General features: G+C 34.4%; 9 protein-coding genes across 9 annotated transcripts; 4 read left to right on the forward strand and 5 right to left on the reverse strand.

Annotated features, from left to right (window-relative positions):
• Positions 1-400: 400 nt before the first annotated feature.
• TOT_040000197 (conserved hypothetical protein) lies at positions 401-1,644 on the reverse strand (the record flags this gene model as incomplete). Its single annotated transcript, XM_009693822.1, has 5 exons — positions 401-570; positions 621-690; positions 720-755; positions 795-1,040; positions 1,075-1,644. The coding sequence occupies 5 exons, from the start codon at positions 1,642-1,644 to the stop codon at positions 401-403; spliced, it is 1,092 nt and encodes a 363-aa protein (XP_009692117.1).
• Positions 1,645-1,900: 256 nt separating this feature from the next.
• TOT_040000198 (uncharacterized protein) lies at positions 1,901-3,270 on the forward strand (the record flags this gene model as incomplete). The annotated part of the gene is made up of 7 exons (XM_009693823.1): positions 1,901-1,981; positions 2,039-2,323; positions 2,355-2,505; positions 2,537-2,652; positions 2,689-2,767; positions 2,898-3,117; positions 3,168-3,270. The coding sequence occupies 7 exons, from the start codon at positions 1,901-1,903 to the stop codon at positions 3,268-3,270; spliced, it is 1,035 nt and encodes a 344-aa protein (XP_009692118.1).
• TOT_040000199 (uncharacterized protein) lies at positions 3,256-6,098 on the reverse strand (the record flags this gene model as incomplete). Its single annotated transcript, XM_009693824.1, has 4 exons — positions 3,256-3,285; positions 3,469-3,756; positions 3,889-5,939; positions 5,975-6,098. The coding sequence occupies 4 exons, from the start codon at positions 6,096-6,098 to the stop codon at positions 3,256-3,258; spliced, it is 2,493 nt and encodes an 830-aa protein (XP_009692119.1).
• A 204-nt stretch (positions 6,099-6,302) lies between these two features.
• On the forward strand, positions 6,303-7,595 carry TOT_040000200 (conserved hypothetical protein; the record flags this gene model as incomplete). The annotated part of the gene is made up of 3 exons (XM_009693825.1): positions 6,303-6,630; positions 6,769-7,224; positions 7,255-7,595. The coding sequence occupies 3 exons, from the start codon at positions 6,303-6,305 to the stop codon at positions 7,593-7,595; spliced, it is 1,125 nt and encodes a 374-aa protein (XP_009692120.1).
• A 345-nt stretch (positions 7,596-7,940) lies between these two features.
• On the forward strand, positions 7,941-9,332 carry TOT_040000897 (sodium transporter; the record flags this gene model as incomplete). The annotated part of the gene is made up of 1 exon (XM_009693826.1): positions 7,941-9,332. The coding sequence occupies one exon, from the start codon at positions 7,941-7,943 to the stop codon at positions 9,330-9,332; it is 1,392 nt and encodes a 463-aa protein (XP_009692121.1).
• Positions 9,333-9,477: 145 nt separating this feature from the next.
• On the reverse strand, positions 9,478-9,853 carry TOT_040000201 (uncharacterized protein; the record flags this gene model as incomplete). Its single annotated transcript, XM_009693827.1, has 3 exons — positions 9,478-9,525; positions 9,555-9,632; positions 9,716-9,853. The coding sequence occupies 3 exons, from the start codon at positions 9,851-9,853 to the stop codon at positions 9,478-9,480; spliced, it is 264 nt and encodes an 87-aa protein (XP_009692122.1).
• A 290-nt stretch (positions 9,854-10,143) lies between these two features.
• On the reverse strand, positions 10,144-11,382 carry TOT_040000202 (conserved hypothetical protein; the record flags this gene model as incomplete). The annotated part of the gene is made up of 4 exons (XM_009693828.1): positions 10,144-10,198; positions 10,230-10,378; positions 10,418-10,483; positions 10,522-11,382. The coding sequence occupies 4 exons, from the start codon at positions 11,380-11,382 to the stop codon at positions 10,144-10,146; spliced, it is 1,131 nt and encodes a 376-aa protein (XP_009692123.1).
• A 421-nt stretch (positions 11,383-11,803) lies between these two features.
• Positions 11,804-12,658, forward strand: TOT_040000203 (conserved hypothetical protein; the record flags this gene model as incomplete). The annotated part of the gene is made up of 5 exons (XM_009693829.1): positions 11,804-11,973; positions 12,007-12,145; positions 12,177-12,285; positions 12,316-12,451; positions 12,517-12,658. 5 exons carry the CDS (start codon positions 11,804-11,806, stop codon positions 12,656-12,658), a joined length of 696 nt encoding a protein of 231 aa, XP_009692124.1.
• Positions 12,659-12,967: 309 nt separating this feature from the next.
• On the reverse strand, positions 12,968-13,896 carry TOT_040000204 (conserved hypothetical protein; the record flags this gene model as incomplete). The annotated part of the gene is made up of 2 exons (XM_009693830.1): positions 12,968-13,136; positions 13,169-13,896. The coding sequence occupies 2 exons, from the start codon at positions 13,894-13,896 to the stop codon at positions 12,968-12,970; spliced, it is 897 nt and encodes a 298-aa protein (XP_009692125.1).
• Positions 13,897-14,218: the final 322 nt, after the last annotated feature.

Consider the following 14,218-nt stretch of genomic DNA (forward strand, 5'->3'; position numbering starts at 1 on the left):
TAAAAAATAAAATTCGATTCTTGTTATAATTAAACAATTTATTTGCACATTGTACAAATGATTAAAATATTACAGTTGCATCAAACATATTGAACGCAACGGCACTAAAAATATAACTATTGATCAACTAACTCCATGGGTACAAAAAAATAATTATTAAATTTAGCAACACGGTTAGCTACATTATGATCATTCAATTTTTGATGTGGTGAGAAAATGTAACATGTTTGGTGTGCACATATATTTCAGATTTATATCTTTATTGATTTTCCTAATCAATTTTTATTATTTAAATCTTATATACAATCTTGAACAGATAATAATTCACAATTTAGTACTATAATATACCATGCAATAAATATTTTTTATTTTTTTTACTTTAATTTAATTTTTTATTCTTTTAACCGTTGATAATACTGTCCATTTCTCTTTTATAATCTTCTTTTCCCATTTGTGTGCTTTCATATTCTATATAATCTTCTTTTGGATTCCATATAGGGTGTTGTTCAACTATTATCTCCATTATTCTTTCCATTTTTTCAATTTTATCTTTTATTTTATTATTTTTTCCTATATATTTTTATTATACCTTTATTTTTTGTTAATGTGTATTGACTTACTGCAATATTCTATCCCTTCCACTATCCATTCGTGAAATTCTTCTAATTTTTCAATTCCTTTAATATTATCCTATTTCATTTATTTTACTGTATTGTTACCTTGATTATTTTGTTCCATTCTTCATCAGTTTCTTTCTAAAACAATTTTTAAATTTACATAATATACTTTCTTACCTCGAAGCACTGTGCTAATGTTTTTACGAACAAATCAGTTCCTCTAATGTCAGTTATTCTTTGTGCCGCAATTCTATCCTTTATTATTTTTAAAAATTCTTCTGACATTGCCTGGTGTTTATCACTTATTCTAAACTTCTTTGCTGCCAGGTTAATCAGTTCATCTAATCGTTTTAACAAATACTTATTAAGTGCTTTCTTTTTTTGTAATTCTTCTAAAACCTTATCAACATCTTCACTTCCATCCTGATTATTCAATTATAATATATAATCAATTTACCATGTAGCATCTTATCAGTCTACTAATGTTCATTTCAGAATTACTCTTTCTTATTTTCGCGGCAATAGGAGCAATTTGTTCTGCAATATCATGTAACCTATCAAACGACTCAATGTCATTTGATTTTTTATAATTATCAAACGCCGTTGATAATACTTCTTCCAACAGATCCTCTTCAGCCAAGAGCTCTGTAATTGGTTCAAGATTTTCCTCTGTTATTTCTACAAACTTATTAAAATCATCGTTGTTATATTCATCTACTTTTACTTCATCGTGGTCGTTTTCAAGTTGTTTATGTGTTGATTTTTTACCACGGTTTATTTCTATTGATTCTATGAATGTTCGTAGAGATGCGATCTTTTCAATCAAGGGTTTATCAAGTAAATATTCACCAGAAGGTTCATGAACTTTAGGAAGACTGATTTCCTCTCCTGGAAGAGGCGTTCTAAATAGTGATTCATTGTATGATTGCAAATATATTGGTGATATACGTGTGTAATTGTAACATTTTAAATGAAAAGAGTTAATGAAATCTAAAGATAATAACATTGAAAATATACAAAATTTCATAATATTATAAAATAATATAATTATATGAATACAAAATTAATAAGAATTATCATAAATCTACATTTTAAATATACACAATTGAAAATTATATCGAACCAATTCCAAATCTTAAAAAACAAATTAATATACACTTTTAATAAAATTTTAATAATATAAATACAAAATTCTGTTAAAATATAGTTTTTTAATACACTTTATGTGGTATTATTATCTTATTATTATCATCAGTTTTATTATATAATTATTGCTTTTATAAATGAAAAATAATAAATTAAATAATGTTAAGATTGGTAAAAGGATAGTGGTTGGCACATACGCTTTTCCTCTTAATCCATCGGTTCGTTTATCTAATTTATTTATTCTCATAACCACCGCATCTTAACTATTGTTTTAGGAGAAGAAACGTTATGGTTCTATGACACATAGGTGGGTCTGCCTCTTGAGGTCTATTGACGATGAAAATATGTCACATTACATTAAACGTGTTCAATTTGAACTCGACCCTTCCTTTCTCAACCCAAAACGAGGTATTATCCCAAATCCAACATTAATTTTATTAGTTGTCACTTCTATGCCTTATGAAGTCACTGAAGTCGGTTGGGGAGAGTTTTTCATCGGCGTTAAGATCACCTTTGTCGACGACTCTCTTGAACCGGTGCAACTGCAACACCTGCTGCGGGTACTTTAACCATACATTCACCTTCATTCAGTTAAACCCTACTGATGGCACCAATATCATTACCACTGCCGTCAATGAGACGTTTGACGAGATTATTTTCAACGAGCCTAAGGAATGGTTCTACGAGCGCCTCATGAAGAGCGCCTGCGACAAACTTCCACCCAGTAAATACCGCGACTACTGTATGTTTACATTTGAGCATGATTACCTCAGTTTGGAACTATGAGCAGAAGGAGAAGGAGACTCTGTGCAGGTACATTTGCAGTCAGTCCTACTTCCAGAACGAGACCTACAGGCTCCTCGCTGAGGCGTCTGAGCTCTGCAAACAGGTATAATAAACTAATTTGTGATAAACACCCTTTTAGATTCAACGACTGCAGGAGCAGTACCACTTTGGACTAAACAAGCCTGCGGACATCGACTTAAAGGACAAGACGACGTCAAGTATGTTTATACTTCTATGGTATTGTATTTTTATCTATACTCCTGTATACAATCAGATACATTAACAATTTACACACAACCACAGACATATGTATTATAAATATACACCCATTAACTCGTGTAATTTTAGAGACCACTCCTATTCTCTCTCACAATTCATCCAAGTACACTTCAACTGACGGTTCCTTGTCGGATATGCCTGTTAAGAAACTGAACTTAGGGCAGATTGGCCAGTACCCTGACTCGAAGGGCGACACTCAGGAATCCTCAAATCAAAGTTACGTTGGCATGAGTGTTAATGATCGCGATTCACTATACTCCGATCGCTCTCACAAATCAAATAGCTCGAAGTAACTATGAATGGATTCCGTTTCAATGTAACATTGTATCAAGGCCATAGCTTGTCATTGATATTGCTATCGATCTATTTGAAAATCGTCTTTTTATTTCAAAGCAAATTATGTAACATATCGCATCAACGGAAACCATTACTCATTAAATGATACCCGTTTATGGATCTTAAATTTACATTTTTTATAAACACTTATATTAACACTTTATATATAAATCAATTTTACATAAATAGTCTATATAACCTAGATTGATTTAATTATTAAAAATTGAATTTTTTAGTTATTTAGTGAATTCCATAAAGCTAAGTGTTTTTTCATTAAGTGGCTTCTAATTGTGTTAATGTTAACTTCTTTCACAGTCGATTCGTTGAAAGTGGTTATGGTTTCTGTGGAACTTATGTACAGTTTTACGAGGTCGTGAAATCTCCCGTTTGCGTGATCTGTAAAGTGCATAACTATTTCATGATTCCTTATACTAAGGCTATCAAGTGACTTTACTAATTGATTTTCGAAATCACTGAGTCGATCGTCACTATCATTAATATTATCATCATTTCGTCCACTTAACATTGCTCTAAAGTCATAATAATTTAAACTACATTTTGATTCTAACAGTTGAGATATTTTTTCTTTCAACTTAGTTGCATTTATACTACATTTATTACGATTAGTTTCACTTATATTTCTATCATTACTTTTACTATTGTTAACATCCTTATTAGCGTCATTATCATTTTGAACACCGAATCTATGTTTCTCTAATTTTACAAGTTCAAGTTGATTATGTCCGGAATTTAAAAGTTTCTTAAACTCCACAAGTGGAAGCGATACCAATACCTGTGAATGGTCCGTTTTTAATACAATGTGTCTAAGTTCAAAGTTGCTGTTATTATTTTTTATATCATTGCTCGCTTTCATATCAGCGTCCGAATAAATTATCTCCAATTTGTAAGTGAATGATTCAAACAACGCTTCTTTTTCTCCAGGATGTTTAATTGTCACAGCCGTTTCATTATCGGTACTCTCAATGTACATCAGTACCTGAGCCCTGTGCGTGTTAATCAGAGTCATGTCCGTGTCCGATATGAATCCGACTATTGACACATTGAACTTGAATTCTTCTGTGTCAAGCAGCGATGACGACACGCTTTGCCTTGTAATGTTTTTAATGTCTGGCAGCTCATCATTTAGCTTAACGAAATCTATCGTTTTCATGACAACTTCAGGCACTCTCCCTTCTACACTCCCGTCCTCGTTGTAGAGCTCCTTTATTGACTCCGACTTAAAGTTGAGTGCGAATAGAAAGTAGTTATACGTCTCCACTTCCGACTCCATGCATATTGACACACACACTCCCTTTGCTCCGAACCTTCCTGATCTTCCTGACCTGTGTAGGAATATTTCCTTCGAGCCTGGCATGTCCATGTTAATCACCAGGTCCACGTTCGCCAGCCCTATCCCTCTGCTCATCACATCTGTGCACACTATGATTACTTTTTCCACTGAGTTGAGGTCATACAGCATCATCACTCTCTCGTTGTGGGACATTCTCGAGGTTACCATGTAACATGTGCATCCCAAATACTTAAGTATTCCGTACACCTGCGCTCTCGTGTGACTCTGGTTACTGAATATTATGCACTTTTTATACTTTAAACTCTCCAATATCCCAACAAGCACTTTTATTTTATGCCCTATCTGCATCACTATGTTCGGTGCGTCCTCCACTACTGCGTAATAGAACTTAACTTTCTCAATTACCAGTGTTTGTGAGGACTCATCTTCTCCATCACTTACGGTTCCAATATCATTGTCAGTATTTTCCAATAGATCATCACTACTAGCACCGTCATTCGCAAAATAACCCAGATTGCCAACACCAACATTGCTAGCACCAACATAATTATCATCACCAATGCTATAATCAACATTTACATCCATATTTATGTTACTGCCCGAATCATCAACTATCGATTGATTCTCTTCATCGTCTGATGTCTTTGTTATCTTATGAATTCTTCCTTTCACGTAGCTTGATGAGAGAAACATCCTTTCGAACACTCTTTCATATCCTGACACATATTCCAACAACTCTTCCACCTTTTCAATCTTCTTCGACATGAGCAAATGGTATGTGTTATACGTCAAGCTACCATCCCTTCCCAGCGTATCTTCTGTTATTGTTGAATTGCGTTTTACAAAATTAGTTATATAATTCCGGTCCACTTCGCATATCATGTCTTCGAATACCTTGAGCTGCGGCTTAATGAATGTTGCTGAGACTGCTATTATTTGCACAAACGGGTTACTTAATTTTCCGCATATGTACTTCGTCTGTTCATAAAACTGCTCATCGAACAGCAGATCTGCTTCGTCGAATATCAATGTGTGTGTTTTAAAGAACGTCCTGTTGGTTTTATATCCGTATTTTACTATCTCGTTTTTAGCTGGCTTACTTTTAAGTACTGTTCCAAATCTCCCTGGTGTTGATACTACTATGTTAACATTCTCCTTTTTCATATACGTCACGCATTTCAATATATCTGTGTTTCCGATGAGCAGTATTGATTTAATTATTGGTAGGAACCTTTTAAGTGATACGAAAAACAGATATATTTGATATGCGAGCTCTCTTGTAGGCACTATTATCACTGCATCTCCCAGCAAATGATCTAGTCTCGATACACAATGTGCTAAGTGACTAGAAATGCTTATATTTGGTTGTGTTTCTTGATATCTTCTTTTAATAATTTTGTGTAATAGAGATATACAGAATCCGACTGTCTTTCCAGTTCCAGATTTCGATTGAAATATGATGCCTAAAACATTGCTATGTCAAATGTGTAAGACTTACTTGACTCATCTGTGAATGATTTTATAAATTTGTACTGGGTATTTGAGGGTCGAACTATTCCTAATTTTGATAATGATTCTACCAAATCAAATTGTATATCGAGGGTGGAAAACAAATAATTCATGTGTTATAATACAAAAAAGTATGAATAATAACAAATTTTATCATAATATTTATCCTAATTGCTAATATTCATTATTATTTTGTACCACACTACATTGTACAATTAATATTTTTATTTGACCAAACACATTTTATTATTGTTTTATATTTGTAAAAACTTATTATTATATATTTTTATGGTTAGAATTTATATTGAGATATACAAATGAAAACTGCAAAGCGTCCTTCCTTAAAGTATTATAATTCTAAGAACACACACTGTTCATTTCTCCATGATGTTCTCCTTTTCCTCTCATATTTTATAAACAATTTTTTATTTTTTTGTTATGGTCATATTATTTTAAACACCTTCATGGCCTTTTTGAGTTGTATATACAATGTTTACGACAACAAATACAAATTCACTACAAAATTGGTCGAGTTGTCAATATCATATATTATTGTATACACATGGCTTTATCGATTCTCGAGTAATTTTGATGGATATGCTTTTCATCACATTTTTTACTACAAATATAGGATTATTAATTTCCGTAAGTTTATCAACTGCTCAACTTACACATATATTATTTTAAATGCACAAATAACTAGATATATAACGTATTGACAGCTTATACATATATAAAAGGGTCTGTACGTCATCTATTGTTCCAATTCACTCTTTGTTTTAGGTGAGATGTTGTCTAGAGTTTTGGGAACATTGGGTTCGGCAGCCTTGTTTGGATGGCTCTATCACCGTTTCTCTGAAGCCAATAACGACTATAAAGTTGACCTAAAGGCGACTCTAAAGAAGATGATTGACTCTAACGAACCTCTTACGATTATGGACTCGTTTGTTTATCCGATGTTTACTAAAAGCTCGAGGGAGGGCTTTTTCAAAAAGTATGCCTCGACAGTCATGTTCGAACCGCTGGGGAACGATGAAAAGAACTACGAACTGCTCGAAAAGTACGTCGCCATGCTGGTTGAATGCTTTGTCGTTGAACTCACATTTTCAGTCTTTGTATACATAATGTCGTCCCTAGTGTTGAAGATTAAGGGGTGCAACAAGTCAGTGCTGGCGTTTTCTTCCTTCGTCAGGAACGCCTTTGTGACCAGCGGAAACACCTTTTTGAAGAGCGTAGACGGTAAGATATAAAATCGTTTAAAACACATAGGAACAATAACTCTTGATGAGACAAGGTCGCTTGTTATCTTCTTCAATCAGCCTAATGTGACATTACTTGTAGTCAGACTGCTGGCAAACATGGTCGGAGCAGTGATGGTACCATTGCTACTGCCGATGCCGAAAATAATGAGCCTATACGATTACAAAGATATGTATCCGAACTCAAAATTGGTAAAAGGAGTGTCAATATCGGGAATGACTGAACCTTATTTTGTTAACAATACGCTGAAGAAAACGGAGGTGTACTATACACCCTGGCCTAATAGCATAATGGGCAAATACTTTTTAAAGCTGGAAACGTATGTAAACAATAAGATAAAGTCAAAATAATATAAATGTAAGAAAGTGTACTTGGATAAATAGGGAAGTGAGATTAAGGAATCAAACGTAAAGAAAAGTAAAAACATATTGATTAAAACTTAGAAATAAAAATAAAAAATTAACATTTGTTTAAATTATGCGCTTTTGACGGTTTAAAAGAAATAACAATTATTCATTACTTTTCAAAAATTATAGTTGGGCATATTCTTATTGCTCTAGTTCAGAATGTGAACTTTTCAATTTATGTAAAATATTTTATTTCTCTGATAACATAAAATATATTTCAATATTTACTTTGTAATTTCAATAGATAATTTTAATTAAATTTGGGTACGTATTTATAGAATTATAAACATGGAAGACGTGGAAGAGTATGTAGATGCCAATGAAATCGATAATAACTTATCACTAAAATTTAATTTGAAATTGTATTTTAAGGAGTTCTGGCTTGCAATTACAACTGCTCTAGTTTGTTTATTGGCTATAGTTCAGTCCTCTTTTGTGCCACTTAACCTTAATGAGGACTTAGGAGCACACATTCTCCTAATTCCGGCACATTTTTTCTTTAGACATGTACGCTCTTTTGTCGTTTTGTTTGTCATCTTTGCGTCTGCTAATAAGACCGCAATGCTTTTCGAATCAAAACGATCGACAGTAAAGGTTAAAATTCTGCTTCACTACTTTATAATCTCAGGAATTACACTCGTCTTAACACTTTGCGCGGGTTACTTGATAATAATGAGGAGAAATCCCACCGCCGATACCCTTTTCTTTTCAAAATATGTCGATTTAAACTACAGACCGTTCGACAACTTTATTAGATTCTTCAGGGGTCTGTTCGTTCACGACTTGCCCGGAAACGTGCTCACGACTAGGCTGGACCACTACAACGAGTTCGGCACGGTTAAGCTGAGCAAGGGTCTGGGAGACGGCTACAACGCACCCGGGTTCATCATCTTCGGCGCAATAATCGCTTTTTCGACGTATTTTTTGGGCAAGGACGGCGAGATTCTTCGCAACCTCATTCAGCTTATTCACAGAAGCATGCTTGCAATATACTGGATTCTGCTTTGCTACAGTCCTATCGCCCTTTACTTCGGCGGCATTGTCCAGTTCGACATCATCAGGAGGGAGAAGCTGTACGGCTTCCTCATCATCAGGTACATGTTGCTTCTTACCTCCGTCGTCTTCATCGCACTGCTGCAAATTTTCGTAATCCTGCCCTGCTTTCACTTCGTCAGGACCAGGAAGTTCGGCTACGATGTGATATTCAGGCTCTCCGCGCTTTTTCCTTCCGCATTCGTCGAGGGCTCAACCGTCAGGATGGTTGAAAGGACGAAGCAGTACCTCAAGAGCAGGAGGTTCAGCAGTGAGGCCGTTGACAGCTACTTGAACTACTGTACACTAATAAATGGCGCTGGAGTCGTATCGGGATTCGCCATCAACGCTATCTTTTCACTCAAGCTGTACAGCATCGACTTCGACTGGGCAGTGGTAATAAAGATTATATTCACTTCAATGCTCATGTCCGTCCCCGCGACTGAGTTCATTCAGGGCTACATGTTCGGGATCATTTTCTTCTTAAACTCATCCATGATTAACCCCGACTTCATAATGGTCATTTTAGTCGCAGACTGGCTAATGGACAGGGTGAGGGTGATTTCAAACGTGGTTGCCGACGCACTCACGATCGACTACATCGAGTCCATGAACAAAACGTCGACCACCAGCACTCAAAGTCTCTAAATTCGATCAATCGTTTTTCTGAAATCTAGAAACGTTAAAGCGCCCCTTCATCATAAATAGTCATGAACATACGCAATTTATGTAGCACATTAAAGCAGTTAAACTTGAGGTTCTGTTGAAACCAAAGGTTTCACCTTATCGTAATTTAGGGGCTTTTGAAACCCACTTTGATCTTCAGACCATCAATTTCTCCCTAAATAATTTTAAACTTGTGGAACAAACTTCGTTCATATGAGCGACTGAGTTCCTTGCATCATCGTTGGTCTCGAAATCAACAATGCCGTATCTTTTTGAATTTTCCTTAATAAGATAATGTTTTAAATTATAATTTATACACGACTGTTTATCTACATTGTTGACTAACAGCATAATTGTAAGCGTACCTTTTCATATGAGTGAAACTCTACGTTTACCACCTTGCCAAAGTGGCCAAATATCTCTTTAACATGATCCTCCGTTATATTAGTAGTCAAAGGATATACATATACTTTCGAGTTATCATGTGAATTTGATTCTTCCATATATAATTGCTAATATACAAAATAAATGATGTTATTAAGAAAGTTATCCCAATAAAGATTCCATAAACACATTAATGAGATAATAATATAATATATAGTTTAATTATATATAATCGATGCCAACTATACTTTAATTAAATGCTCATAGTTTTAAAAAATTATTATAATGTATATATTACAGCTTGAATGTTATTCTATTAACACATTTTGAATAATATGATTCATTGATCACAGTGGTGATGTTATTCCATTCTTAGGATTTGTGAAAATCTGAAACATCAAATTAAATATTAATTTCTAACCGATAAGAGAGATGGATAGTCTTCCATTCTGAAATTCCTCTTCCTACACAATCATTATGATATTTACAACTAACTCATTTGCTGATGATTTACAAAGTTTCTGTGAATCAAACTCTTCCTCTACGATCTCCTGTTTCTTCGGGTAGTAGTTGATGTAGAACGGATGGATTAGTCTTGATGTGTTTACTTGTTCATCCAATATGTTAGAGAGGGGTTCGTCGTTCTGTAGATTATTTTAACTTCTGCTATGAAATAAAGGTACCTTGAGTAGTTTTAGAGGATCTCCTAAGTCGTCTAAGAGGCCTTGGACGAATTGATACTTTTGTTTCTAATGAATTGTGATTTGCCGTTTATTTGTAAACGTACTATTTTAGAAAGCTTTACTCCGAAATTGGAATTCAAACTACTTTTACTTTTTCTGTTGAGCATGACTATTTGTGAAATCGAGTCCGTGGACGCTTTATTCATTAGGGGCTCGTCTGCTATGGAACTTTGAATGTTTATTGACTCTTGGTTGTTCACGTAGTCTCCGAATCCGACGTTCTCCAGACTCTCAGCTCCCAGAAACCCCGACGCGTAGTCGCTTCTAAGATTAGCGAGTCTGTTAACGTTTATAACGTTCTTGACTACGCTTCTGAAGACGCCTAGAAGATCTCTGCGTCCTGCGCTGTACGTCTTTCTAAGAGTTTCTTGCTCTGAGTCTATATGGTGTGAGCTCTGCTTACTTAGATTCGAATTATTCTGTGACCCAAAGGACGACATCGTTTGGACACCTAACGTATCTGATGACGACACTAGAACGCTTGAAAAAGTGACAGATTTCCTCCCAAATGACCCTGCGGGGGACAACTTGCTAGTTGAATTTGTTCCGAATTTCGAGAAGTCATAGCTAGATAGGGAGGTTAAGTTTTCAAGGTTAGATTCCTGTGGGTATTGAATCGATGAAGATGAGCTCGTTACATCTGATTTAGATTGTTTTAAAATCGATGTCTGTGGCCGAGGGGTAAATTTTTTAATTTTAGGGTTAAATCTGCCAACAGTAATATTAAACTTTGAATTTTTGTGATTTAACGTCCCAAAATCATCACTAAGATTAAAGGCCACTTTACTAGGTTGTCTTGAAAATTTATCTTTACCTGAAACTGCATTCCTAACAAGATGTGTATAATTTGAAGGATGTCCTAATCCAACATGTACATTATATTTATTATCCATTAGTTTTATCATTAAAGGATGTTAAAACAATTTAAAACATTTTAAGAACCTTTATATGTATTTAACAATATTTTTAATATTTTAATTATTATATCGATTGACCAGAGTATTAACAATATGTTTAATAAAAAATAGAAATCGGTGCGTATAAATAAACAAAATTAAAATAGTTAAATTACAACCATTTTGATTAAAAAAATTATATTAAAAGTGATTTTTGAATTAATTATAAATAAAATAATAAAATGATGAATATAAATTTAGAGCACACCAAGACAACACATTATCATACAAATACATAATTTACATTTATTTACATTAATTTATCATATTTAAAGAATAATAAATTAAAACTAATTTTAAATAATATTATTTTAATATATAATGTGCCCTACTAATATGTTATTATTAATATTCTATTTTTAATTCAAAAATGAGTTTGATTTTAAAAGAATTGATTAATCATTCTAGATTATACAATAACAATATTACTCATATATTTGAGAGTAACCCGTATATATTTACACATGTTATGACCAAGAAGAAAAAAAGGAAGGTCGAGAAGGTCGTTAAAACTGAAGAGCAGAAACAAATATCTTCCAGGTAACACTTACATATTGTTCATCGTCTATTTAGCAACGTACTTCGACGCCAAGATCTCATTGGAAACCCTGAAACTTCTGATTCAATGTCCAAGACCATTAAGAAACAGTTCAATCTCGTCTCTGCCGGATTTGTCACGAGGAAACACATCGCAAGATTCCGTAAATACAAGGTTTTTATTATTTGTTGTCATAATAACTCAGGCGCTTCGCGAAATTTCTAGGACTCATGACAAATCCTTCTTTAACTCCTATGCTTTTGTCACTCCTCTCACCAAACTACAACATGAATCTAATTTGCCGAAAACAATAAGTTTGTGACACATGTTTAATATATTTTCAGACCACTCACGACACGACTTTCCTCATTCACTTCATTATAAGGTCGATTGGTACGGCTCATCTTCTCCAGCTCCTCACCCTTCGGACACCTCATTCTACATTTCATTCAATTTGAGGGAACTTAACCTATCACCAGTGTATTTTTAATTAAATATTACTCGTTTGATCAAATAATGCATTCATCATCTAATAACTTTTTCAGCCAAATCGATGGCCTTAAGGGAATCATAGGACCCAATAGATACGACTCAGACAGTGGCTTTTGTGTTATCGAGTCGAATATTTTCAACTCTTTGAACCAAAACGCCTCATACCTAGGTATTCCTAACTCAAATACACCTTAAATCACTTCTGATTAACCATTTAGTAGATACCTACTACTATTCACTTCCATTATCTAATTTTAATTTATTCTAATAGTAGTAATCTTTATAATTAAACGTCAACGCACATAAATCGTAACAATTATCAAATTAGGCGATGTCACTGAGAAACTCATGAAATTCATCAATCGGTTGCACTAACATTCTGCTTTTACGATCCACATTGATACGATCAATGATTTCTGATTTAACTACCACTTCACTCTAATGACTTATCATTTACTCGTGTGACTTGTGCTTTACTGTCCACGTACTTACAAAGCCCCGTGGTCAATTTGCATTTCCCAATCTGTATGAAAAGATTGTATTCATCTTTTCGTTATCGTAGTTGAGCTGTGCGAATATGCTTTTCACTGTTTGTAGGTCCTCGTTCGACAGCCTGCTCGTTACCATTTGATCGCTAAGCAGATCTAACAGCTCCTTGTGCCTGTATCCGAACCTGAATATTTGCTATTTTCTACTTTCTCTTACCTCGAGTACGAATTTAGGAACTTCATTATCAGGTTTGGCTGAATGGTCACTCCCGACTTAATGTTCTTCACTATGTCACTTGTCACCATCTCGAACAGCGGTTTGCTGTCGAATCCGCACTTTGCGTACGCTCCCACCAGGTGTATGTATGAGACTGTGTCGCTCGTGTTTTGTCTAATGTGTGTGTTCGTAGACTTCGACTCAGCGTGCGTGTTGTTCAGCCTGTTGTTGATAGCCGACTCCAGCTCCTTCAACTTTCCGACTTCGTGCCTGCAGGAGATTGTTTTTACGATCGAGTTCATGAGTGCGATTGGGCAGATTGAGAAGTACGAGAACGAGAGTGCCAGTATGGAGAGCTCCTTGAGGGACAGTGCGTTGAAGTCATAGTCCAGCTGCTCAAGGGCTATATTGTACAGATTTGCGTTTCGAATTTTAATTCTCTTGTATATGTGGATCAACTTTACCCAGTCAGACGGCGTGAACGACTCTTTTGACTCGACTGCCAGGTCGTTGATCTGATTCCAGAATGCTACGTCAAATATTTGAGACTTAAGACCTTTGTTTGCCACTTTAAGTATAGCACCAGGCGCGTGCTTTCCAGTTTCGGAAAAGTTATTTATGATTAAAGCGTCGACGTTGGACCAAGAGGTGGTCTTGTTGAACACGTCTTGTATTAAAGACGAAAAATGATTTTTGTTTGTTAGTAGTCTCGAGGTAAATCTAATCATATATGATTATTTTAATCAATAAAACAAGAATATTAGTACACATTTAAACAATATTTGCAAAATAATTGTTTAAAAGATGAATTGCTACGTTGTAATGGTAGTGTTTGTATATAAAAATTGATTAAGAAAGTGAGTTATAACAATAATAAACTAATAGTCATGTTGATATACTTAATACAAATACAATAAAATGAATAAATCCTGAATATTCATATCTTTATGAACAAGTAGTACAATCATGGGGTCTAGCATATAAGAGACTAATACACAAATCATATACTATCATTTAATTAAATATTTTGTTGCCTTTTAGGGTGTGTTA

This window comes from Theileria orientalis, chromosome 4 (genome assembly GCF_000740895.1).
Source record: "Theileria orientalis strain Shintoku DNA, chromosome 4, complete genome".
NCBI lineage: Eukaryota > Apicomplexa > Aconoidasida > Piroplasmida > Theileriidae > Theileria > Theileria orientalis.